The 26659-nt window shown below is 42.2% G+C and overlaps 2 protein-coding genes and 1 long non-coding RNA gene across 4 annotated transcripts; 1 reads left to right on the forward strand and 2 right to left on the reverse strand.

The window, feature by feature from the left end:
* Positions 1–4934: 4934 nt before the first annotated feature.
* On the reverse strand, positions 4935–10456 carry LOC116994394 (cytochrome b-c1 complex subunit 7). The gene is made up of 4 exons (XM_033056071.2): positions 10358–10456; positions 9098–9169; positions 7244–7410; positions 4935–6064 (listed from the first exon to the last, which is right to left on the reverse strand). Exons 1-4 carry the CDS (start codon positions 10446–10448, stop codon positions 5987–5989), a joined length of 408 nt encoding a protein of 135 aa, XP_032911962.1. The 5' UTR covers positions 10449–10456; the 3' UTR covers positions 4935–5986.
* Positions 10457–10505: 49 nt separating this feature from the next.
* Positions 10506–17522, forward strand: LOC116994402. Its single transcript, XR_004417472.1, has 3 exons — positions 10506–10591; positions 17121–17186; positions 17381–17522. It is a non-coding gene; the product is annotated as an uncharacterized LOC116994402 (long non-coding RNA).
* Positions 12646–26650, reverse strand: MTERF3 (mitochondrial transcription termination factor 3). Of its 2 annotated transcripts, XM_033056048.2 has the most exons (7): positions 25918–26644; positions 23695–23847; positions 22697–22886; positions 19645–19792; positions 17361–17432; positions 14497–14658; positions 12646–12903 (listed from the first exon to the last, which is right to left on the reverse strand). In XM_033056048.2, the coding sequence occupies exons 1-7, from the start codon at positions 26231–26233 to the stop codon at positions 12709–12711; spliced, it is 1236 nt and encodes a 411-aa protein (XP_032911939.1). In that variant the 5' UTR covers positions 26234–26644; the 3' UTR covers positions 12646–12708. The 2 variants fall into 2 exon arrangements, with proteins under 2 accessions (XP_032911939.1, XP_032911948.1); XM_033056057.2 differs by lacking the exons at positions 12646–12903; positions 14497–14658 and adding an exon at positions 14665–15587 and having other exon boundaries at positions 25918–26650.
* Between the last annotated feature and the right edge of the window lie 9 nt (positions 26651–26659).

Here is a 26659-nt window from a genome sequence, read left to right on the forward strand (position 1 = left end):
TGTTGCTTAATAAAATACATAAATAAAGCATGTCTAGCTGCTGTCAGTGCAGCCCCATGTCCTGACTTTGTCCTGCCCTAGGAGCCTAATGCTCCTAGGCAGGGATGACTGCCTCCATAGAGCTCTGAAATGATGACTCACCCCTCCTCTGGTATCTTGGCTTTTGCAGTGCACATAGCAGACCTGGCAGCAGGATGCATCTTGCTTTTTATCAGAGCCACCTCTACACTGCCATGACAGCGTGGTGAGCTCCAGCAGGCCGGCTGAGCACTGAGCATTGCTGGGGGCCCGCTTGCACACGGATGGAGTTTTCACCCACCTTCTTCAGGGTGAGAGACTGCGGCCAAGAAACGTGGAAAACTCGGAGAATTTTTAGTTAATTGAAGTAAACCAAACATATCAAGCTGCTTTTATGATTCTTTCATAATAGTATCTTTTTAAACTAATACTCCACTGGGGAACACAACTTGCAGACAGAAAACCCTCTGAAGTGCCTTGAAGAGATCTGAGCTTTGGACTCTGAACTTTGCTGCTTATAAACAATCATTTCAATCTGCTAGGCCGCAGTGGGAGTATGAGGCTTCATAAAAGGGCTTAGGTGTTGGAATACTGAGTGCAGCAGTGCTTAACTCCACGTCTCACTATGCAGCCTCCCCTTGCAATCCAGAAGATTTAGACACAAAGAACCAGATCCATGCAGGCCAGTGGGGAACCACTTTAGGAAGGGCTGAGGAGAGCACAGCCCAGCTGTGCTGAGTTACCTCCTTCTGATCGGGTTTCAGGCTCCAGATCCTTTCCCAGCACAGGAACCAAAGCAGTACACTCTCATAAAACAGAAACAGCAATTACAGCACTTGCTTAGGCTTTGGAGGAGAAAGATCCAGTGCTCCTCTTTCGCAGCAGAGATGTGAGCACCCGAAACTCAGACCTAGCCTGTAACGGTGGAGGCATCTTCTTGAAGATATTCCAGGTTTCGTGAAGGAAACGGATGAGGTTGGGCCACAGGAGATGGACACTCAGGCCATGTCCGGGCACCCTGGAGGCAGGGCAAGGACAGCCTGGATTCCACTCACAATAAGGTTCAGTGGATGATCTTTAAATATTCCTTAGGGAAAACTTCAACCATAATGAGTGCCATGAACCTGGCATTCCCAAAGTTAGGACACACAGGTGTTACTCTCTGCAGTGGCCTGAGAAACACCCTTGCTTGTCAAACCACCTCATACCTCTGTCCACATACTCGTACTCAGTGGTCCCAAAATGCATTAAACATCTTTGCACGTAAATGTACCAACTCCACCTCATCCTCACTGTGCACCTCCAAAGCAGGCAAAGGGGATTGAGGTCAACTTATTTTCCCTATACATCCTTCAGATCCCTGCACATGATTTCCTAATCCTGGGTCTACCTGAACCCCTCAGCCACTCTGCATTCCTCACTCAAGCCCTTGGCCTATCTCCCTGATCCAGTGCCAGGGCTCAGGTACTAGAGGAGAGAGCAAGGCAAAAACTGGCTGGCAGCAATTGCCCAGGTGCCTCTAGGCAGATGGAGCCAGGCATTGCCCTTATTTTAAAGCACATCATAAAGCAACCTAGAAAAAAGCTCTAACCAACCAGTTTGAGTCCTCATGTCTCCTAGTACAGTTTATCAGATCTTTCATAGCAGAAGAGAGATAGCCAAAAGGACTAATAATCTCACTTGCACTCCAGAAAATATGTACATATTATGTAAAAATATGTAAGCATTCATAGAGAAGGGAACTGTGAATCCACACCTTTTGTGAAGAGAAAGGAATTGAGCTGTCAGGCTGCCAGCATTGAATCACCAGTGAGCAGAAGGCATTGAGGGCTCCTTCTCCAGACACATCTTAACACGCACCTTGCCAGGAAGGCAGAGCTGCAGATGCTTTCTGGCACCTTGGGACAGCACACTTACCTGTCACCTCATCCCAGCAACACCAGCAGGTTCTGGGTGAGTCAGGAACTTCTTGACACTAAAGGAAGCTTACAGCTCCACATGGCCTGAGGGGAGTTTGAAAAAACAGTTTTGGGACCAGGCCCCATTGAGCAGTATTTAGATGCTAACACAAACTGTTTACAATGAAGTTCGTGGCCTACAATTTTTCAAGATGTTAGCCCTTTGGGCCATAGACCAGCTCAGAGAGGCTATGAGAAGTGAAGTCACCCTGGTGTCACCCTGCAAGGGTTGTCTCTGCCCCTTCTGCTGTCCGGGAGCAGCCCATGCCCTGGCCACAGTTTCAGCCCATGAAAACTGTCTGCCAACACTGTGGAGAAATCCTGAAGGTCATCTTTGACCTTTGCTATCTAGAGACAAAATGCCTCAAGTCAGAATGTGTTTACCATACTAATGCTAAAACGCTTCCATTAAAATGACAAGCATGATGTTTCATCAAAATTCTAACGGGATTTGTATCTGCTGTAGCTCTCCTTCAGATGGAAGTTGGATATAAAACAAGCATATGTTTCTTGTTATAGTGCTGAAAAAAATCCATTGTTTTGGGGTTGACCAATTCAAAATTTAAAGAAATCAGTCTCACATGACAAACATGATCTTCAGCAATCAAAATGTACTCTTATATTTGATTATGTACTCAATAAAGAGAACTTCAAGTGAAGCACAGGTTTGCTCAAAAGTGATGAAGAATAATTTAAACTAAAGCTACCATCAAACTGCAGGATTAGCAATGTCAGCTGAGACTCTTAATTTTACACACAATTCCAATGTAGTGAACTAAAATTACAAAAATACCTCAGTAAGTTATGGAATCCCTATAAAATTTTTATCCAAAAAACTACATTAACCAAGATGAAAGTTTCAAAATCAGGAATAAGGAGATGAAAGATTCGCTGTTGCATTGCACATGATGACATGACCTTAAATTGCAGGTTCACATTTTACCCAGTAGGCGCTCTTCTCATTCAGAAATTTTTTTCAATCCTCTTCACACTGCATGACTCATCCTTGATTTCTGAAAGTACCAGGAACAGGCCACAAATACATCATCTTCTATGTAAGTATTTTTGCACTTCCCACCAGAGGAATAAGGACTGTGAGAATCCCTGTGAAATTTGCTCCTGCTACCATCACCTGTAGTAACCATTGTGTGTATGGATAAATACCAACACTTGCACCTAGTATTTTCAGAATTGATGAACTGAACCCAGACAGAGATGTGATTACTCTGCACTTCTGCAGATGTATCTCCAAGCACAGAGATATTAAGCACTTAGCAAAATTCTTATGGAGCTTCTGTGAACCAAGTGTCTTGCTTAGTATTACAGAACAACCCCATGACAGCAGAATAAAGAAATCCCAGTTCTCCAAAGCAGAATCCTCTTACCTTCCTCATTACACTTTTCTTTTCACCTCTGCTATTTGACTCCCTTTACTGTTACCAAGCCTTTCCTTAAAATGAGGCACCTTTGCAAATAGCAAGCTAATGGCTGCACAGGCCAGGATGATTCAGAGGGCAGGATCCCACAGAGAGACAGACAGATGGGATGGAATCATTAGAGTGAAACTGCAGGTCTGAAACCCCATTTTTGTAACTGCATTCCTTCCCATCCCAGATATTTTAAGCATAACTGCAAGCATTCAAAATCAGGAATCATACTGACCCTCCAACTTGTCACCAGCAGGATTCAAATCTTACATACAAGAAAAACTTCCATGTCTTCTCGTGAAGATTGATGCTTGTGTGCACAAGCACAGAGCACAGACTCAGTGTGCACAGAGAGGAACACCAGAGGGTGAAATATGAAATGTCTCACAAGCTACTCATTCATTAGCCAGTAGCAGAAGGATACAAATTTCACATCACATATCCTAAAGAAGAGTTTTGTCTCTAACACAAAGCTGCTATAGCTCCAGGTTCCCAGGCAACAGATGCCACTCTTACACCAGCCTCCTTCCTCCCTATTCCTCACCATTTTTAAATACTCCTAAACGTTTCAAATATACACCCAATACGCCTCTCTGCCAACAAAAAAAAGGTAAATAACATTTTCCTTAGTAATAGCCTTCCAAGATACAACTAAACAAGAGTAACTTTTTCAAAGTACTTCGACAGAAGACTACTGCACATTATGGAAATAAAAAAATTATCAATCCAAGTCAGAAGCATCTGAAAACTCATCTAAATGAAGCCTCAGCAAGCAGGCAAGCTCTTAACATGGCTTCCTTTTTCCTCTTTCCCTTGAGCTGCCCAAGATTACTTGGAAAGACTCTTTAATTAACTTCTACTACTCACCTGACTCTTTAAGATGTTACATTTGAGCGTAAAGGGGTCAGTGATTTCAGATGCTTTAGACCAACCGGGGTATAGGCGCTCTGCACTCTACTCAAAGGTCAGCCTATTTTAAGCACCTTATGCCAACAAAGCCCTTTTGTCCAAACCAAGTTATTTTTGAGAGACTTCTTTCTTAATCCAAAACTGTGGTAAAATAAGCAAAGTCTTTCCATGGAATTCTAGCTTTTGTAGAAATTTGACCACCATGCTTTGAAAGCACTATTTTCACTACGCAATTAAATCTTCTAATATAATCCTAAGAGATAATGAAATAGTCCTAATTTTGTTAGAAAACTATACTCTAATAATTCCATAAAGAGAAGTGTGAAACTTCATGCCCTATTTGTCTCTTGGAAGAAAATCATAAAGTTCCCAAAAATACATCCAATTATGTATGATTCAATCATTAGATTTTACTATAAGAGAAAAATGAAACCTCAAATTCTTAATATAATCTCCACACACACTTTAAAGGAATATTGGCAATGCAGATAGTTTTGCAGAATTTTGTTTTGCCACATCAGCCTGTGAAGTTTTGAGGGATCGCTGTATCCATCCTATAGATGTAAGGGATTTAAGCAAGCAGGTGAAGGTTAGTAACAAAGTGATGAGCAAAGCTAAAAGCTTCTAATCCAGTATTTTATTTATTTGGTCATACCAATCCAAAACTGCAGATGTGGTTTGCTCCTTTTTCTTTTGGTAAACTGAGTGTTGCATTTGGCAGACAAGCATGCACAACAAAAGGAAAAAAGCAAACCTTGAGGCCATCATGCAAGATTCTGTACTTCATCCAGGTTATACAACAGGCTCTGAATTTCATGCCTTATACAAGTATCTGTCCCAGATTCGCACTACCATCAAGTTATGAAAGGCTAAATTCCAGGTTTTCAGCCAGTAAAGGCCAGTATTTTCTGGATACCAACCACTAAAAACTAGAGCATGCTTTAGGTGGTAAAAAAAAACCCATGAGAAGTTAACTGTGTTAGGTGTTATGTTGTTTATAGAACATCAGAATACCACTTTTTTTACTCTTTAAAATAATAAAAACTCTCAAAAGGCTGAAGTGAGACAGTCATTACAGTTTACATGAAAACAGTTTTTAAGGCTTAACAATGTATATGGTATAAAAAGTTAGTGAAACATTTCCTATTTTATGATTAAGGAATCACCTATATTTTCCATTTCTACAATATGCATCTGCTTGGGTACACAGAATATTGCATTCTGCTGTCTCACAACACCATTGTAACATCAAACACTGGCTCAATATTGTTGTCTACAGTGACAAGTGACAATTGAACACTAAATCCTTTTTAATTTACAGAGCAACTAGCAACAACAGCCTTGAACATTTCTTACCTAATTCTACTACTGCAGAAAACAGCTGTATGATGAAAAGAGTAAGAATCAAAAGCTGGAATGAAGACTGCATACCACTAAGCTAATGTGTAATGTATATGCTCACAGGAAAGATCCGAACATTAGCTTGTTAACATTTAGAAAGAACTCTTCCAAGATTTTTATAGTTTGACATGTTTATTTTAGTTGGATGATCAGACTCAATGAACAAGCTGAAACCGTATTCCTCAGCCTCACAATTGCCTCCCTATGGACTTCTACAACCAAATGCTTAAAAATATCAGAAAATCTGGATATTTGCATGAAGTAGTTCAATAGTTACTTCTTGTTCCATGCTTCCCTTTCTTTTCTTTCACGGATTACTTCTTTCAGGTATGGTTCAAGATAAGGGTGGTCCTGAAAAAGAAGAGAATATATTTAAACTTACAGCAAGGTCCAGAAACATCTCAGGTCATTCCTACAGACTATTTGTTTCTCATTCCTTCCAGGTTTGGAAGGACTAAACTAAACACCAACCTATAAAGGAAAATAAATAAGTAAATCCAGCCTTACTTACCCTGAAAAGGTAAATTTTGTATCTGCCAAGTCTGCAATGATAAGTTCTCTACTGCAGCAACCACTAATTCCTAATGCCTCATCAACATTAACAGGCAAAGTGACGCTTCCAGCTATGCCATTAGAAACAGTGGGGTTTTTGGCAGATACCCAAATGTACCAGATCCACTTTAATCAGTTCAAAGTCCAAAACTTATCTGCTCCAGAGAATCTCTTTTTCAGCTGAACTTCTAACCAGCACTGCAAACTTGTATTTGATAGAATAACCCAACCATTTTTAACACTTACAAACCAAACTGCTGCTTGAGGAAATATGTGACCAATTATCCAATGCAGCAGTTACTAAATATGACCTATGACAGCACAAGAAACAGCCTCTGCTTATTCAGAGATGCTTTAATACCTTTATACTCTCCTACAGTCAAAAGTTTAACAATAAAATTCCTCTCTGCCAGGTAATCTGGAGAAAGCTGAGGTGGACAGTGATGCAATGTCTGTGAATCAATTCACTACCAAAAAATGCAGTTTAGTTACATCTGATAAGGAATGTGCAATTTGTTTTTTAAATTACAAGATGACACTTATTTTAATGCATGATCTCCCTTCAAATTATTCTTCCTTGGCACCTTCATGAATAAAACCTTAGGCTCAAGGTTTTCTGCAAGATTAAGAAATTAATCAGACAAGCAGGAGACCTTCTTTAAGAACTCCAAAGCTATTTACACTGTATTTCTTTATCTGACAGTTTAGAAGAAATATTTTCTCTGAACACAAACACCCCATGATTCTGAGCTGCAGCTTAAGCTTCTGTCATCTTGAGAAAAATTTAGCAATTCTTAACCAAAAAATAGATTTTTAAGCTGCAATCAAAAGTGTTTTCCAGAGGTATTCCATGAGATACTGACTCATTTACTCACTATAAAGAATGTGTAAACATGTGTCTCCTCAATGCAAATCCCAACCACCAGTCCTAGCAGTGCCATTTGAGACCTGCACCTTGGAAACATTCCATGCCCGTACCTCTTCATACTTCACCCACTGGTCTTTTGGAAGGATTTGATGTTTCAAGCTTAAGTCCAGCGCCCGCTTTATGCGAAACACTCTTTCATTGTACAGATGTTCTGGAAGTCTCTTCAATGCTTCTTTTACATCATCATCTTCATGCAATGTATCATCTCGCATTAACCCTGTACCAAGAAGGATTTACAGTATCACTGAATGAATGTTCTTCAGTAAGATTTCGGATTGACACATGTACCATGCGCACAACACTTCCAGCACAAAATTATGAAGAAATACTAAACCAATCCAGGAGAGTCATTAATTGCTCACAGAGAACATGCAATCCTAAAGACTGACTTTAACAGACTCTATTTACCTTTTTCACTCCTTTTCTTAAAGAAGAATAAAGAAAATGGGTATTTAATTCAATTCCTTAATTTCATGAGAATAAAAAATGTGAAACTTCACGTGTTTCATGAGAATATATATATGTAAAACAAAAACTTTTCTGGATCTAAGGGTGAACTTATGTGCATCTAATTTTACATCTCTGTTTAAGATGACTGTCCAGGTAAAGGGTTTTTGAGAGCTCTGAATCCATTAGAGTCAGTCAGCCACAGATGAGATCCCTTCAGTACTGAAGAATTTTTCTCTAAACTGCCCTGCTCATAATGACCACATCTCTGATGAAGCTATATGAAGCTATGAAAGCCTGAAGCTCTACATTGGTGCATGAGCTCTAAACTAGAAGTTAAATCAGGGAGAAACACCCAGTCTTCTAAAAACTAGGAACACTCTCACACCTTCTGTGGAACAAAGGATTCTAGAAACTCAACCAACATTTCTGTAAGGTTCAGTATTAATAAAATAGGATATAATATTACTTCTGCAGCCAATTCCACAACACACCTACTGACTTGTGGCTAAAGGATTTCATCTCTTGTGACGGATTTGGCAGTAGCGTATTCTTAAATTCAGTTTTGTACTTTGTTTCAAAGGCATAGAGAGCACTGCTGCTAGTTTAATCACTCTATTAAATTTGGTGTTTCTCTAACTTTTTACTTGCATTTCCAGAGATGCAGCAGAAGTAAGAATTTCAGCAGACAGGCATTATCAAAGAGGAATTAAGTACTGCATCTTCGGAGGAAGGATATAAGCTTCCTTGATTACAATTTTCTTGTAATTTTTTTCTAACTTCACCAGGGCAGGTAAGTTAACTTCCTTTAAGAGAGTTGCTTGTATTGTGGTGAGCAATAAATCGCAGCATCTGAATATTCAGATTCTTGTCATCCAAGAACTGTTCTGCCATCTAAATGGCTGAAACAAACTCAGTAACAACTCCGACTAAACTGAAGAAAATACCACTAAGGACCCTCTTCTCCTTAAGGAAGCCCTGTTCTGACACCTGTTCCCTCACTGTGCAGGCCAGAGTGGTGCCAGCTGAAGTTATGGTGACACAAAGGGCAGAATAACCATAATCTTTTTTGCACTTTGGATACTTTGCATGAGTACTGCAGATAGGCTGACTGCTATCAGTGGGAACCTCTCCAGCTTCAAGGGCAGTCTTCAGGTTAGAAGACACTAGCCAGCGAGAGTGACTCAATGGGGAAATGTAAATAATCGAGTTTTCAGGACTGCTTTGTGAAAGTTTCTTCAACTGTCCCAGCTTGGCTGTTATAATTCACTGGAACATGAGCAAACACAGAAATAACAGAAATAATTGAATTTATTGCCAACCTTTTTCACCACAGAAGTAACTAATTTTGATCAAAAAGATTTATGTCAACCTATACATACATATGCTAACTATAAAACATGACTAGTTTGAGAACTGTTACATTTTCAGTTTTTAAAACTCAATGAAACACTTACCAAGTTTGTTGAACCCAGCTGCATTGTAATACCACTTGCGAATACTGTCTAACAGGCGACCACCTCCTGTGACTGAACGTGAACATCATCAGTGGCACAGCAAGGTAAAATTCAACACTTACACATTACTGTGGCAGTACACAAATGTTTGCCTCCAACACATGCAGTAATGTAACACTGCATCGTTTGAATTTGACCATATCTGACCATATCTGATACTGAAGAGGTAGAAGGGCTGCTCATAATTTACAAGAGTTTAACACACTTCACTAAATTTGAATATTAAGCTACTGTAAGACTTGGAAAAATGCTACCAATTCCTCATCAAAGACAGCAACAAAACTCTGAGGCTCTGTAACACTTACATAAGCCAAACCCATAGTGTCTACATAAAGCAAAACCATCAGGTTTTTCTGATAATTAATCTATTTTCCTCGGCTTTCTCTATGTGACTTCAAGCCCAGCATATCATTATGCTGTTGACCTTCTGCTCTCCTCTCCAGATACTTGAATGCTATTCCCTTTTCAAGGAGCTGCCAAAGTCAACCATGAAATCCCCACTAAAAAGTCAAAAAACCCCCCCCAACCAAACAAATCCATCAGACAGAAAAACCAAACCTTCACAGCACATATAGCACGTTCACCTTGCTTTAAATGTGGTTTGAGATAGCAGAGGCGCTTTCACACATAATCAAGTCCCTCAGCAAGGGGTCCAGAAGGCCACAAATGTCACGACACGGGTAACGCAGTACGGCCAAGCTGTTTTAATGTGACTTCTAACTAAGCCACCTATCGTACCACGTCACCCCCAAAACACCCAAAGGAGTCACCAGGGCACTGTCTAAGGTTATTTAGTTACTCCTTCGTTCTCTATGGCCAGACAAGGAATAACCAGCTGAGCGCCAGGTCGGTATCGGCGCAGGACAGCAATCCCCCAGGCTCCTCATGAGCAGCCCCAGGCTTCCCCCGGTGCTCCCGAGCCCTCTCCACGCCCAGAAAGCTCAGGTATTGCAGCCAGGCTGCCCCGGGAGGGCCGGCAAGGAGACTCGCCCGGCGACTGCGGAACCGGCACTCGCTGTCCCCGTCAAGGGCACACGGTACACACCGGCTCCCAGGCTCCCCCTCACCCCATCAAGGCCCGCCTCGCTGCCCAGCGCGGGCCGGGGCGAGCCCAGCGCGGCAGGCGGGTGGGAACAAGGACGGACACGGACCCGGACCCAGACCCGGCCCCGCTGTCCCCCGGCGCCCCCGCCGCCTCACCAGTCGCTTTCGCCGCCATGTTGACCTCGGCGCGGCGCGCGGGCTGCTGGGTAGCGCGCGGGGCGGGGCCGCCAGTGCCGCCGCGGCGCATGCGCTCTGGCGGGAGGGCGGTACAGCTGACCGCCGGAAACATTAAAAAATTAAAATTAGCTTTGTAAAGCACCGTAAAAGCAAACATCGATCTGTCACAGCAAGAGGCAGAAACCTATCTGCGCTCAGGTAGCGCGGCCCCAGGTGAGCGGCTCTGCGGTCAGGGGCACAGATCGCTGCAGCTGCCCAGCCCTTCCTTCAGGCAGGGAGCGCTGCGTTCTGAAAGAAACAAAAGGCGGAGGTGGGGGGAGCCCAGGAACAACACAGTGGCAATTTCAGTCAGAAAAGTTTGTGTTTGGTTTCTGATTTTTTTTTTTTTAATCGTAAAGTGACAATTTTTTTGTCATGATCCTCAAAAAGTTCTTCGGTCCTCTCTCCCCTTCCCTTTTAGCACTCCATTAAATGTTTAGCTTCCATTCTTCATCGCGGTTCGGGGAAGCTATTTCGGCAGAAGCTGGGGCATTTAACACTTCAAAGAAATTGGTTTAGCCCTCGCAGCAGTCATTTCTACATTTAAAAATATTAAAGGAATTTAAAGCTCAAAGTTTGAGACATGGAAAAGATATACACTCGAATATAATTTGTTACAAGAGCTTGTCATATGGTAATACATAGTAATAAGGCTAGTGAAGTAAATCTGCAAAAGTTAAACATTACTTTCTATTAACATTTTTTACAAGATTTTTTGTTTTAAGATGACAGTTTTTTATTAGCCTCCAAGTAAGCATATTGGACTTGGATACTTCTATTTAACAGGAGGAAATGGGAGAAAGTGCTCAGTCATCACATTTCAGCCACCATGAAATTTGTTATGCATCTCCACCAAGAAAAGTCTATTAAAGAGAGTGTATTTCGAGCAATTGTTCCAGGCCAATGGAACAGGAAACATGAGAAAAAAGACAAAAGATATCATCTCAGATATATATTGCAAACAATGAATGAGTTTTTTCAATGCATTTCAAGCACTTTTTCAAAGTCTTAATTTGGATGAATAAAAATTTATCCAAAGTAATAATCCAGAGATCACTACTATTCCCATTCTTTAAATCTCTTTAAGCTTTGTTTCCCACCTATTAGTGAAATTTAACCTTTTGAATTTTTTTCTGCTGTGTGTATATAAGTGTGTATAAAAATTGCTAATTTTAGGTTCAACAATGAGATTTTAAAACATTAATTTTTATTAAATAAACTTAAATCCAAATTAAAACATCTGGAGTTCAGATTTCCTGAACTGTTTTTAATGAAGAAATTGAAACTTCTAAACTGTATCAGACAGTTTGTGTGTGGATTTAGGCAGCTTTTTCATTTTTCCCAATACACTGAAGCATTTGATGATTCCGTATTAATGTGCTTTGTTTAATGATAAGATTAAGTATTTTAAATACTCCCACGATGCCCAATGTCAGCATTTACTTCAGTTTTTATAACTGACCAACTCTATCTCCTTAATATATACTACAGCCTCTTTTCATACGGTTACTTGTATATTAAAACTACACAATTCTTGCTGGTATTGAAGGAGTGGGGAACTGAAAAAGGGGAAGAGAAAAGTAACTAAAATAAAGTTCTAGATTTCAGGGACAATAAGTGCTTTATTTGCTTTTTATAATTTGCCTAAATTCAGTTTGCTGTTTTCGGTGTTTTCTTTTTACTTTCCTAACCAGTTTTTAGGATACTAATTTCAGCAGCTAGCTGCACAAGGAAACACCTTTGTAACCTATTGAAAGAATGCCTTTCTGTATGAGGAGCTTCACGTATTAATAGTGTGATTCTTTCTACCATACAAGGAAAATAGTAACATTACTAGGTCCAGCAGGTAAACATGACATACTTTATTACCTCACTATCTTGCTATTCTAACTTTTGGGGAAGAGGGTAAAAGGAAAAGACAACAGAGGGCAAGACAGGGGATAAGCCATTAGCCAGTCTTCCAATCTCTCAAAATTCTGCCACTATCAAAAGGAAAAATTAAGAATTTGAATTTACCTTTCTGTTAATGTGCTGCATCATCCACTCTGAATTAAGACAATGATTAATTACAAGGCTTGCATTAGCAGCAATCAACATATTGGCTCAATCCTTCTGAAGTATATTTTTAAGTTGCTATAAGTATTACAGTGAGCCTTTAAATCTGACACACTTGATAAACAATGACTTCTTAAACCAGTAATTAAAAAGTAAAGAGAGTTTAAAAGGAAGTAGTTCTATAAAGTATGTTTATTTTGTAACTTACTTCTATAATTTTTTACATGTGCTACTAATTAAAGTGTTTTTAAGAAATTTTCAAAGTCCTGCATAGACGCTTTGGCAATCTCTGTACAAAACACCTCATCGGGCAAGGATACCAGCTGATCCAGAGAGATGTAGCTGGGTTGTGCTGGGTCATACTGGGCTCTTCCCAAGAAGGCAAGAAACATATGCCTCTCTCTGATTCGTAATAGCTTTGAGTTGAAAACCTAAGAAAGAAAAAAGGGAAGAATTTTTTTGGTTGTTTAAATTTCAGACCTTGAGGTATAGAAAATAAAAGCTTTTTTTAGACAAACTGAAGATCTAGGAAGCAAACAAATAATTCAGTAATTTCACGACTATAAGGCGCACCCTTTTGACTAAATTTTTCCCCTGAACCCGGAAGTGTGCCTTATAGTCTGGTGCGCCTTATATAATGGACAAAGTTGCGAAATTTGCCAAACCAGAAGTGCGAGCTGCAATGCGGGGGTGGTGATGCGGGAGCGCCGAGTCGTGAGGGGGGCCAGGAGTGGGCGGCCACAGCCGGCAGGAGCTGCATGGGGAGGAAGGGAGCTGCCACCGGCCCTGGTGGAACAAGAAGCCGGGCAGCGCTACCCCGGGCGCGGGGGAATGAGAAGCCGGGCGGTGCCAGCCCTGGCCCGGGGGAAATGAGAACCCAGGCGGCCCTGGCCTGGGGGGAACGAGAAGTGCGAGCCCGCAACAGCCCTGAGCAGAGCCCGCCCGGCAGTGGCATCGGAGCAGTGGCGGCATGGCCCAGGTGGCCGCGGGAAAGCGGCAGCGGTGAAGCCCCTGCGGCCATGGCAAAGCGTCGCCATCGAAGCCCCTGTGGCCGCGGCAAAGCGGCGGCAATGAAGCTGCAGGGAAGCAGGGAGAAGCGGCGCGGCCGCCGCCACGGGAAAGCAGCAACAAGTGGCGCAGCCACCGGCCGGGGGAAGCCGGGACGCAGCGTGGCCGCGCGGTGGGAGCCGGTAGCCGTGCCCGCCAGCGCCGGGGGTGGGCGGGAGTGCCAGTGCCCGCTGCACGGGGAGGGCGCCTGGGTCTGCGTTTAAAGGCTACACTGATCTTTGAAAAATGTTTGCAAATTGAGCACCTGCCAGTAATTAGTTAGTTTGTTGCGCGCTGTGCAGCTCCTCGCTGCAAAAAAATAGTGCGCTTTATAGTCCGGTGCGCCTTATATGATCTACAGAGTTGCAAAATTTGCCAACTCCTGGGGGGTGTGCCTTATAGTCTCGTGTGCCTTATGGTTGTGCAATTACTGTATGCTTATTTTCCTTTAATTTATTTCAAACACCAGGTAGGTTAGATTTATATATAAATTATCTAAACTCTAAATACTTCTAAATAAATATAATACACACACAACATAAAACAGGGAGTGATACAAAAAACCTAATGTGCTTCAGAGTTGTTTCTATATAACAGCTGTATTACTTTCATCTAATCACAGCCAAGAAAGTGGAGATATTCAGTAACAGGGAGCACTTTCCCTGTAGCATCAGACAGATTCAAATGAGTGTTACAAGGAAGAAATGAAGAGGTACCACATGGCATAATGTGGCAAAATTCACAAGACTGCGAGTAGTGATGTCACATATGCTAAGGGAAAAAAAGCAGCAGTTCCACACTGAAATCCTCAATAGTTTCTGGATTGCTAATAAAAGTTATCCCAATTAGATTAAAAGGTGCAGTGTAGCTGACGAATTCACTTATGTTCTGCATAGAACAAGGCTCCACCTTGAGCACAATTAGTGAAGTGGCTGTGACAAAAGCACCTACAATTTATTCCCAGATTAACAGCTCACCTGAGGAAAGCGAGTAAGCATGTGGTGGGGAATGCCCATTATGTTGTGTAAGTAGTCAAATGTCTGTTTGAGTCTCTTTTTACTTGCAGTTAAAATCTTGGGAGTTTTATACGCTATTTGTTGAATTTGATTACGTTGAAAGCCAAGTTCAATTTGACAAACCTGAAAAAGAGCACAATTTTCACAAGTCAGCTACAGCAAACTTAGCTTAATGTGCCACTGAAATAAACTAATGCAAAATTCTTCTATCCTTTTGCACACAGCAACAAGAATGCAAACCACAAAAATATCTGCCACTTCAGTGCTTCTCAAGTCAGACAATACAAATTATTTATCATTTTAAAGTGCAATTTGTTTATAGAATATCCCCAAAACAAAGATGACTTCTGTGAATGTTATGTATCTTTCAGCTTGTCTGAGATATGAACAAAAAAACCCATGTCTCCATATGTATGGCAGTTACAAGCATAAAAAATTTCCCTTAAGAGTCCTTTATCATTTTCAATACCAAGCTGTCAAGAGACTTTCTTCCAGCTGTTGAGCTCTGTAAAACACAGCAATCAAACAGCTAGTGCCTACTTTTGCTAATGTGTGACCTCTTTGGCCAATATATCCAAGTTACATTTTTATAATAGAGACTATAGTTTCTATAGTCTTCAACTTAAGACTGCTGAACCTAAAAGAGAAATGTATAGAATATGTGGTGTATTCAATTTATTTTGCAGTTCAATAAAGTCTAAAGTAAGATGTCATTTTCAGAGACTGCCTTGACTTCAATTATGATTTCCCAAAAGGAAAACACAACACATTTTTTCAATAAAATCATGAGCACTCCTCCCAAAGTGCAGAATGGCAAGCAATTCATTGAGTTGTTGAGAAAGAATTCAGCATACAAGAGTGTCTGTTAACTCAGTCATTTCTTCTATCCTCCAGTGACACTTACAAGCAGCTTGTTTTCAGTCATGAAGTGGGTGTGCTTGCCAGTTAACATAACCAGACTTCCATATCGAACTAAGGTCCTTCAATTGGCAAGAAGGTGGTGTTTTTGTTTGCCCAGTTAGATGTGCCAAGATTGCAGCTCTTTTCCAGATCTGCTTGTCAAATATAAAGGGAAGGGCTTAGAATCTGGGTTTTGAATTCACCTTAGGACTTCCAAATCCTTACAGGGAACTGTTTCTAGCGGCAACCTATAATCAGGTCTTTCAATTCCCCATTTTAACTTTCCTGCTTTATAAATATTTGTTCACCACACAAAATACCAACAGCATTTAAGTATGAAAATAAGTGTTTACATATGGGTGGTATCTTCCATGGACCTGAGTTGGCAGGGGTAACTTCCTGCATCAACTGGAGTTAAGATCCTGGGTTAAATCACTGCAGATATAAAGCTAGGCCCACTGTAGAGGTAATTGTGGCAAGAAGCTTGAGCTTTTCTCTTCTACTCTGTGACATGGAATAGCTCCCTCAATAGAATCATCAAGCTCAAATATAAATTGCTTTGACTGCACTCAGCCTGGCAGCAAACATATTTAATATTCAATAACTTTCTAGGCCACACATGCTAATATCCTTACTGTGTAAGCCTCAGCAATACTCAGCAAAGTACGTATTATTCCCACAACAGGCAGTGGTAATGCAAGCTTTCAGGTTTTATCCTGAAAATGAATCTCTCATTATGCTTGATGAAGTGCTCAGAGGATGGACTGACCCATCCTTCAGCACATTCAGTCCATGACTGGTATCTTAAAACAACCAGTATCAGCTACTGTACTTGTTTCTAAATAACAGTCTATTCACAATGAGGGATACAACCTGATCACTTCTGAACTGCTGGTACATGATTTCACTTTCCAAGTACTGCCCTCCCACCACCAGTTTAGGACATGGAGATTCTGAATCCAACCTCCTGAAAAGTTTGAGCTTTTAAGAATTAGTAGATTCCAACAGTGAGGTCCTAAAAATCCTTCCTTTCTCTCTCTCGCTCGTTTTAAAAATAGAGGTGCTATGCTGTATTTCTTGGTAGATAAACAAGATAATCACATAGAACTGAAGATCTTAAAACCACATTCATTGTAATAATGGTTCCCTACCCTGTGGAAACAATGTGTGTTATAAAGAAAGCACTATTAATTAGAACAGTCTGCTACTTTCCAGTCTCCTCCCTTACCACACACACATTTCAGATTGCAAGATTTCTGTGTTTAATAGCTTTTAGAGCAGTGAGTCTGTCTGAAAATTATACATTTTGATTCATAGTTATTTGTTATAGGATAATGGAATTTCACAAATTGTTACACTACATCATGCTGTTTGGCCTCGATGGCTTTGCAGCACAGTAATTAAACCAATACACAGTTACATTTTCAAAAGGGAAAGGAATCCCCGTGGGTTTGAAGTTATTTACCCAACAGTTGTTAATAACGACCATCTGCTATCAGACAATAGGTGTCAAATGCACATTTTGGCAGGCTAGTCACCTGCCAGGAGAAAAATAATCAACTGCACATTTTTTGCTCCTAAATACTTGGACAATCCAAGTTAGCAAAACCATAATAATTAAATGGGGGAGGGCGAAAGACTGAGTATTTTTCTACTGATTAAAAACCATTTATGTTATCATATAGGAACTTTTGGCAGGAAGGCACTACATCAAAGTAGAAGACAGAATAAGATAATGCTGCATGTATTGGGTAAGCTTGTATGTATAGAGGAAAATACATTGTTTAACAGTTATTTCATATCACCACTAAAATTATTCCATAAAATTCTTTCTGTGCATAATCTCCTACAGGAATTTTATCTTCTGACAACTCTTAAACTATATAGATATGCAATACACTTTTATTATCTATTCATAAGCTCACCTGAAGATTTTCTTTTACAGGCTCTAATTTGCCAGTCAGTAGCCTTGGAAGACGAATTACCAGGTCTTTTGTCTACAATCAGAACAGACACATATAGTGAAGAGTTTTATTGAAGGCTTCTTTGTAAATTTATCTGTGAAATAAAGATCCTATATAAACTATTTTTTTTTGCATTTCATGTTGTATTTCATTTTATCTCTACACCAAAGATGAATTTGCATGAAGCAGCAGTATATTAAGATGCAAAACGTGACTCAAATATGTTCTTCTGGAAAACAAAAAACAATACAATTGTAAAGCAGACTGAAAGAGGGAGTAAAAGCACACATCAAAAGCCCTTAAGCTGTTTCTTCCCATCTTTTTTAAAAAAGTAACCACCACACTATAAAAGGATATAGGCTATAAAAGGATTATTCAGTGGAAGTGGAGCTAACTTCAGAATCTGGTTAGACCACAGTGTAACAGCACTACAAGAAATTACTCCACATTCCCTAAAGTGTCTGATTACAGTAGTTTCACGAATACAAGCCGCACGGATTATAAGCCGCACCCCCGGTGCCTCGACAATGTTGCTGTCTTTGTCAATAGATAAGCCGCACCCCGAATATTAGCCGCACTTTCGTTCGTCGCGAGAATCCGTGCGCAGCTTTCACAAATTGGCCAATTAGTAACAGGATCGCGGCATAGCGGGCTTTACTGGCTCGGGGCGGGGCCAGGAAGGCTCGGCCCGCTCATGGTTGCCGACAGGGCCGGGTGGCCCAGCTCAGCGCCACGGCTCGGCGGGGCTGGCCGGGTGGTGCTGCCGCCGCCGCCGGGCTCGCTGGCCCCCCTCTCCCGTCAGCACCGCCCCGCTGCCGCGTTCGCTCGCCCGGCTGGCAGGGCTGCCGCCGCCGGGCTCGCCGCCCGCCCCGCTGCCGCTTTCGCTCGCCCTGCGCCGCGCCTCGCGAGCGCCGCGCCCGCCCGCGCCCGCCCCGCGCCGCGCCCGCGCCGCTTTCGCGAGCGGCGCTTTCGCTCGCCCCGCCGGCAGGGCTGCCGCCGCCGCCACCAGGCTCGCCGGCCGCCCCCTCCCGTCTGCACCACCGCCGCGTTTCCTCGCCCTGGCTGGCACTGCAGGCCCCCGCACCGCCGGGCTCCCCCACGCTGCTGGCCCCGATTCTGCTGGGCTTCCCCCGCTGCCAGGCAGCCCCACCCGCCGGCCTTCCTGCTTCTGCCATGCTCCCCTGCACTGCTAGCCCCAGTTCTCCCGGGCTCCCCCGCCATGCTGGCTCAGGCTCTGCCGCCCTCCCTGCCCCGCCCTGCTGGCTCAGGCTCTGCCGCCCGCCCCCCACACTGCTGGCCCCGCCTCTGCCAGGCTTTCCCACCTCTGCCGGGGCCGGCCGGGCTCCAGCTTGGCTTGGGGCTGCCGCGGGCTCTCACTTCCGTGTTGGCAGCTTTTAGAATTTTGTTAATAGATTAGCCGCCCCGGAATATTAGCCGCACTTCCGGGTTTCCACCAAAATTTTGGTCAAATTGGTGCGGCTTGTATTCGTGAAATTACTGTACTTGTAATCCACCCTGAGTACAAGGTAGTGACTAAACCCTTTCCCAAGGAAATCCCTCACCTCAAACAGGGAAAGGCCAGCAGCAGGGCACTGTAGCAGCTATGAGAGTTCAGCTAATAGAACCACCCCACATTCCACTTGGAATTTGGCATTCATTGCAATGCCCACCTACAGCAGGACACAACTAACCTTACCCACTTACTCCAGGCAATTCCAGCTACTCCCAGCCCTGAAGGTCCCCAAAGCACAGTGCTGAATATCTGCTATGCACTCACGGGCAAACCCAGAGGTCACTCTTGGTGAGCTGAGCATATGATTTGGCATTTATCTTGACACAATATTCACAGATTAGACTATTTTTAAGTGATTATTTAAGTATGCTACAGTGCGTTAAAGAGATGAAGAGCACCAAATAATTTTCCAGAACTTAGAAGAGCTGCTTGCTGTTTCAGTAATTAATTCAGTGCTCTGATCTACCTGAAATAAACTAGACATACACATGCTTATTTGATAATAATCTGTAGCAGGTCATCTTCAGAAACTGGACTTCAGGTCCTCTGAACGTTAGGTGTCCATATCAATTCCATAGACAATTGAAACCCTCCTGTGTTACCCTCCTGCAACCCTCTAGTGACATTACTGATAAGACAACGTCTATTGATAACCTCCAAACACTTGGAGTATTCATATTGCAAGACCTTACATGTGTCACTAACAAAATACCTGAAGACTTCAGTATTTACCTGTTTTACACTGAGACCAAGCTCATTTTTGAAGAAACCCAGTCTGTTATCCAGTCTTTCCACTGAAAACAACAGCAAATATGGAGCTCTCGAGACCATCTGAGCAATTTCTGACTTACCAAATTTTTTTGATTTTAGGTAAGCCACTCTAGAAAGAGAACAAAAACAAAATAAAATCCAGTGATGAAAATTTTATTGCCTCCATTTATTCAGTGATCACTTAAATTCCTCAGTGATATCTTATAAATGGACAGATGTTCTAGTATTAACATACAACCCTGCCAAAAATAATTAGGGTGAAATCTGCAGTTATCGTAAAAGCAAAATACCCTCCCTTCCAATTAATTAGAAGTAAAATAAACCTCAGAGCAGAATGTCAATACTGAAGACAGATTTTAATTCCTTCCAGCTGTACTTAAGCAGATAACTATGTTAACCTACATTTAACTACCAGTTAGATTGCAAACACATTAATAGATCATCATAGTGTATGGACAAGAAGATATATACAGCCTTTTGCTATTTTAATGAATTCCATTTCTACTGCTGAAAGAACAGAATACTACACCTCATACATTCCTGTTTTGCCAATAGCATTGGAATAGAAATCTCATACAATGATGCTGTGTGTAAAGATATTGTCAAAAAAGACACTTTCACATCAGCTGAAGTTACATTTGCTGCAAACAGGTCCCTACTTTCAGTCACTGGTCTAACAAATGAGTAACAACTGTCTGGTTGTCTGAAAGCAAGAAAGAGGAGCTGACTAAAGTTTTGATATTTAACAGAGTTTGCTTGCTTTCTTTCCAATCAAAACTTTTTCCAAACTTTGTTGATTTCAGTGAAAGTGAAATCCTATTTCAAGTACCACTTGCAGTAGACTATTACCATAGGTCCCAGAAAAAAAAGGCATGCAGAGGGAAAATACAGCACACAAAGTAAAGAGACAATTAGTCCACATACTACCATGTACTAAACAACTAAACTACAATTTGGAGAGGCTTCCTCTGGTTATAGATGAGAGTAATTGCAATATGAGAAGTATTTGCAGTCAAATCGACATAAAGCATACAAGAATTGGTTTATCTGGTAGTAACTAAGATACTAAATGGGTTGCAGAATATTCTGCAGAATAAGATATTCTGCAAAAAGTGGACTCTTTGTTAAACAATATCTTGTGGAGAGAAAAAAAATAAAGTTACCTTCCAGTCACTACAAATTCCCTCTTTCCACAAATCCTCAGAAATTATCACAAGCTAAAAACTCCCAGATGGAAGATTAAGAACAAGCTTTAGAAGACTGATTCCTAACTGAGCAGGCACCCCAACACAGACATCTTAGGCTCTGGACAACGACAGTGGAACTGGCACAGCTTCCAAGCATCCCAGAAACAGCTAAATGAGCAGATTAAAATCTTTTGGCTGTCCTGACTCCACTCATTTTCTGTTAACAAGTCATTAAGAGTCACACCTGAAGCATTTCTTCCTGGAAAGGCAAGAAACTTAAAAGGAGGGATGGCATGAGTGTAGTAATCTGACTCTAGAAACTAGTATATTAAAAGGAACACAACTATCCAACCTGGCCAAAGTTTGAGACACATCTGTGAGTGCTGGCACCAAGGTTAGCCCTTGTTCTACTACAGGGCTCAGCAGTTCTATGTAGCATGTTAACAGTTTTAAGTCATCATTAACACCAGCATAAAACAAAGCATCTGGTGCAGCTGCAGTACAGACACTGATTTGCAACTGTCAAAATTGTTAGGAATTATGGAATGTTTTGACTTTTACAGTGTTTATCTGAAGTTAAATGCCAAACCTATTGAAATTTGTGTTTTGTTTCTTGGCAACATGGAATCCATAGCAATAAAACATTCCAGAGTGATGTAACCAATACCACGTCCATCTGCACCAAACTGTTTATGCAAAGGTGATACTCAGCTTTCAGAAGACAGCTGAGACACACTCACTTCACAGCCTTTACAGCACACTTACTTTAAAGCCTGCAGGAAACCATTCACCGGTGTAAAGCTTACAGAATAATCATACTGCAGAATATTAAGAAGAAATCAGATTGCTCTGTTTAGCCCCTATTTCACTAACCAGCCAGTGACACAGTAGTGTCACTGAAAATAAAGTCTAACTTCATGGAAGAGTTAGGATATTTATCACAAAAAGCCCCCCCAAATCTCTCTTCAGAAGAATGTAAGCAATATGCTCTGATAACTAGATTCAAAACTTCTGCTGGAAAATGACACTGCATTTTTTTAGACACTGTTTCTGGAAGGCCACTTATTGAACACGAGATTAGAACAACAGAGAGGAAAGAAGTTAGGTCTATGTTATACAAGAGTCTGCTCATGAGCCTGTTTCTAAATATCTGTACTTTCAGATTTCTGTTTCAGACTGAAATGCTACTACATGCAAGAGCCAAGATGACAGACTTTCTTCTCTAGAGTACTGGGAAGTTTTGAGTTCATTAAACATGAACATACATACACACATGAGTTGTTCTGAAAAAAACCTACTGAATTAGGAGTAATAGTATATTAAAAAAGTTCATTTTAAGAACAGTTTAGGGCCACAGAAGTGTGAATGAACACACACAAATTAGTTCATTGTAGTGCTGAGTTTCAGCTGGACAACAGGAAAAAAAAAAAGCCACCAAAACCTCCTCCTGCTATTAGATGTCAAGAAGATATTTGGTCTGCTTCTTTGATGCCAGAATTCATGAGGCTTCAAATTGTGACTGAAGAGTTTAATATTGTTCTACAAATTTATGTAATGCCTCAGGGATGTCATTTTGGAAAGAAAGCTAACATGAGTAAAGCAAGTGGCCTAAGATGGCAAACAGTTTTCAGGTGGATGGTGTTGAGTTATGATTCCATCACATGTTAGTGCCAACAGATGGGGAGGCACAAGAACATGGAGCCAGAGATTGAGTAAGAAAGGAGGCAGCAGGCAACACAGGTTCCTTCAGACCAGGTTAAACCAACAGGGAAACCAGATCTTCAATCCAAGGGGCTTAACACCCTGCTACTACTTGAAAGGCTTACCTAGTTTCTAAAGCTTCCAGATCTTCACCAAGGATGTATGGATTTTTGGTCAGGAATGGTCCCAGTTGATTGTCTTCTACACCCACATCCTTAAGAAACAGAAGTATCTTTTTTACGTCTTTCTCAAAGTCCAAGGTCAGTAAGAGCTGACCTGCCTTGTGACGTTTCTCCACTTGGGATAAGTCAACTCCTAAAACAAACAAAATTAGAAATTAATTAAACACAGACCCTGCTATCTGTAAATGTTTCACAAAGGCATGTTGGAATTTATAGGACTACTCAATTTTTTGCATTGATTCTGCACACTTTAATTACTCAATGCAGCAAGGATACAACACCTTGTATATTGTGGAAAGACTCCAGATAAAATAAGCAGTCATTTTGAAGCTTTTGCTGGGTTTATTTTTTGAAGGAAGACATTTCCAGTGAATCCTGCACGTGCCACATTTAGAGACTTGCTCTTGTTGCACAGAAGTATGTATGCACAAAATTTCCAAATCTGTTATAAAAGGGAAGAGGACAATTTTGCAGTGAAGTGACTTTGTATACTGACTCATACATGGCAATTTCCTAGTACATTGGGACAGATTCCCCCTCTCAAATATGAATTTCTCCAACCTCCTTCTAGTCTTCCTTGCACATTTGGGTAATAAGGTGGTCAGGAAGTTTGAACTTCGTAGTCCAGAGTGGTTTTTGATGAGAAGGAAGGTTCTTGTCAATCCCTTCTCTCTTGCCTCTCCAGTGTGCAGTGCCTCATTCCTAAGATTATGCATAGCAATCAAAACACCAGCCAGCTTTTTTTCCCTGTAGTATGGCATTGCTAGTGACACAGTCCCCTCTTTTCGGCCATTTACCCCAGATAATATTCTGCAGCTTTTTACCATTGGTCACTGTTTCCATTTTCAGGTTTACAGGGTAACCAGTAAGAGCAAAGCACAAATTACAGGATCTGCAAAGCTCCTGCCATAGGCAGACTACACAAACAGAATCACACATACCTAGGTGGACAAGTTTCTCAAGGGTTTCTGAGTGATCCACATAATCTCGGAGCGTGGAAGACTGAAGGGGGACAAGTGGTTCTGCAATGATCTGTACAGCTTCTTCCTCAGAAATCACTTCCAAAGCAGATGAAGGTGGGATGTCATCCCAGTCTAAGAAACAAATATAGAAGACTCAAATGCATTTTGCAGAAAACAAAGCTGCTCCCACCAAATGCTATACAGATCTCTTAAAATCCTTTTCAAAATGCAGGAACACTGTGCCATGTGATAAACAGCCAATCTATTATTTGAATATAAAAACATAGACTCTGCTCCCAGTTTTTGCCTCTGTTCCATTTCCTGGTCACTGGCCATCAACCTTTACTCATATGGCCAAATCTGAGAGTAGTACCCAGCAAGCCTGCCTTCAGTCTGCTGCCTAGACCACTGCAGGCAACAGATCACATCAGCCTCTGGAAAAGGATCATCTTTCATGTCCTCACAAATGCATTCTTGCCTGATCACAGCCAGATAAAAGGCTGCTGCAAAGATTATTTTTCATAACCTGGCAAGCCCACTACTTTGTGGCTCTCCTGAATGTGACACCTGAAAGGCAGCTGTTTTAACTTCCAATGTATTTCACAGCCAGCTCCAGCCAAGCTATTATCTCTTACACATTACAGAAAGGCAGGTGACTGCCACTATCTCTAATAGCAAAAAAAAATTCTTACTCACTAAGGTTTCAAAGGGAACATCATTGTGCTTGTTTTCCCTTAAGTGTTCCAAGTCACAAGTCTGTGTCTTTAAAAAAAAATCTCTAAACAGATCTATTTTGCCATTGATAGGAGCTCCGAGCAGCAAGATTAAGATTACTGTTTGCAGCTGCTAGCATCCATGTCAGTCATCAGTTTGATTCCTGATCAGATATCCTGATTATAAACTCTTCAAGAACGGGATTTTCTGTGCTCTATACCTGTGTTTAATGGCTTCCTAGAGACCAGGGTAACACTCTTCCATGTCAAAAAATAAAGGCACACCAGAACTCTACCATGACAGGTTCCAAGGTATTTAGGTTGTGCCTAATACTACAGGAGGAGTTGCACAGACTAGCTTGATAGCTGTTGAAGGTCTTGTATTTTTCTCACACCCTCAGAAATAAAAGCACAGTCAGCAACAGCTACACATTGAACAAGAACTCCCTAGGAATCTGTAGGATTATCAAGTGGTTTTTTTCAACTTGTTGAGAACCAAACCAGTATAGAATAATAAAGTCCATTCCAGATGCATGCATGTCTTTTATTGCCACTTTAAGGTCTTTATACTTCCTATTGGGAATCATACTTGAAGTTACCAAAACCTCCCAAAATTATCAATTATGTTTTTTCCATTATATAGACTGTCAGCTGGGTAAAATGCTACACACACACACACTCTCTAGCCAGTCTGCTGGCAGATAAAAATCTGGCATTTGGATAAATTGCATCGCAGGTGCAGCCACATACCAGCTGGCTGACCCATCATTTTGGTGCAGCACTGCTTCAGAACCAGCTACACAGAGACACCCCAAATAATAAGCTCTGTACAGTTCAGGTTGGCTGGGCTCAAAGCAGAATCTGAACATACAAGGCTGCTTAGAAATTCAGAGCAAGTTTCCTCAGCACACCCAAAGTAATTAGAAAGGATGTAAATATTATAATCCTCATTTAGATATAAAAGTAAGGGGAAGAAATGAGTGCATTTCCTCAGTGCAACAACACCTAGGCGCAGTTGTATTTATCCCCTTTCCTCAGAAGACATTTGGGCGAGCATTTCTCATCAGGACAGTGCTTAAGGAGGCTTCACACTACTGCCTCCTGTGGGTCATCCCTGATCCCTCACACAAAAATAAACCCTTTAGTTCGTACCACCACATCTGTGAGGGAAAGGCAAGCGCTCAGCAGATGCAGGTAGGTTTATGAAAACTCCTTCAAACAGCAGCTCTGTTAGACCTACATTTCTACCCAAAACATTATAACTTTATCTCACTTGAAAGGTATTCTTTGCATGCTACATGGACCATTAATATCTGAATTAACTACGAAAATAATAAGACGTGAAAGTCAGGAACCCCAGATACATATTTTAGGCAAACAGGGCAAAGGAGAATCCGTCTGGGGTTAAACCGCAGTGAGAGGAATACAGCAGCATACTGAAAACATAGTTCGAAGATTCGGGAGAAATGCTATCCCTAAAGCCTCTTACCTTCCTCCAGTATTTTTGCATCCAGATCAGGTAATGTTTCTACTTTTGCTTGTCCTTGTTGTACTGAACGTAAGTTACTTTGGGGAGAAGAGAAGGATCCCGTCTTGGCGCTGTCCGGCGGGGAGCAGCTTGCCACAGCCAGCCGCCGGCAGGCCTGCAGCGTGCCCGGAGCAGCGTCCTGCCCCGCGGGCAGCACCGCCGCAGGGCCGAGCCCCGGGCAGGCCCGAGCGCCGCTCCGCAGCCTCCGAGGGAGCTCAGCACGGGCCGTGCCCAGCAGGCAACGCCAGCGGGAGACGTGCCGAGCCCACAGCGCCATCACCCACCGCGGCACGGCATCCTATAGGGACAAAAAGGGTGCGGAGAGACACAGGCGCTGCCTGCCTCGCCGTACAGCCGGGAGCGCGAATGCCTGGGCGTTACAGCAATCCCTCTCTGCAAAGCACCACGTAGCTGCCTTAAGGCTTTAAACGCGCGACAGACGGAGGAAACGAAGGAGATGGGAACGGGTCTGAAGGCCAGCGCCCGCCCTGTACGACAGCCGCTCCCTTGGGAGCACGGGGGAAGCCCAGCCAGGACCGGAACCCTCCCAGCGGGACAGGGCCCTCCGCGTAAAGCCACCACCGTACACTGGCCACACGGCGGGGAGGTTGGACTGGGCCGCGCTCGCCGCTCTTCACTCGCGGGGCTCCCCACGCCGGCAGCCGCTGCCTGCAGCCCGCGGGAGAAGGGGCAGCGCCGCCCG

Source organism: Catharus ustulatus, chromosome 1 (genome assembly GCF_009819885.2).
Source record: "Catharus ustulatus isolate bCatUst1 chromosome 1, bCatUst1.pri.v2, whole genome shotgun sequence".
Taxonomy (NCBI): Eukaryota; Metazoa; Chordata; class Aves; order Passeriformes; family Turdidae; genus Catharus; species Catharus ustulatus.

Coding starts and splice junctions, on each gene's coding strand:
- MTERF3 (XM_033056048.2), bottom strand. CDS start 26,233: ATGGCGCTGTGGGCTCGGCACGTCTCCCGCTGGCGTTGCCTGCTGGGC. Junction 23,848..25,917: donor TGCAAAAATACTGGAGGAAG/GTAAGAGGCTTT, acceptor TTTGTTTCTTAG/ACTGGGATGACATCCCACCT. Junction 19,793..22,696: donor CTGGAAGCTTTAGAAACTAG/GTAAGCCTTTCA, acceptor TTCTCTTTCTAG/AGTGGCTTACCTAAAATCAA.
- LOC116994394 (XM_033056071.2), bottom strand. CDS start 10,448: ATGCGCCGCGGCGGCACTGGCGGCCCCGCCCCGCGCGCTACCCAGCAG. Junction 9,170..10,357: donor CATGGCGGCGAAAGCGACTG/GTGAGGCGGCGG, acceptor GTTCACGTTCAG/TCACAGGAGGTGGTCGCCTG. Junction 6,065..7,243: donor AGTGGGTGAAGTATGAAGAG/GTACGGGCATGG, acceptor CTTCTTTTTCAG/GACCACCCTTATCTTGAACC.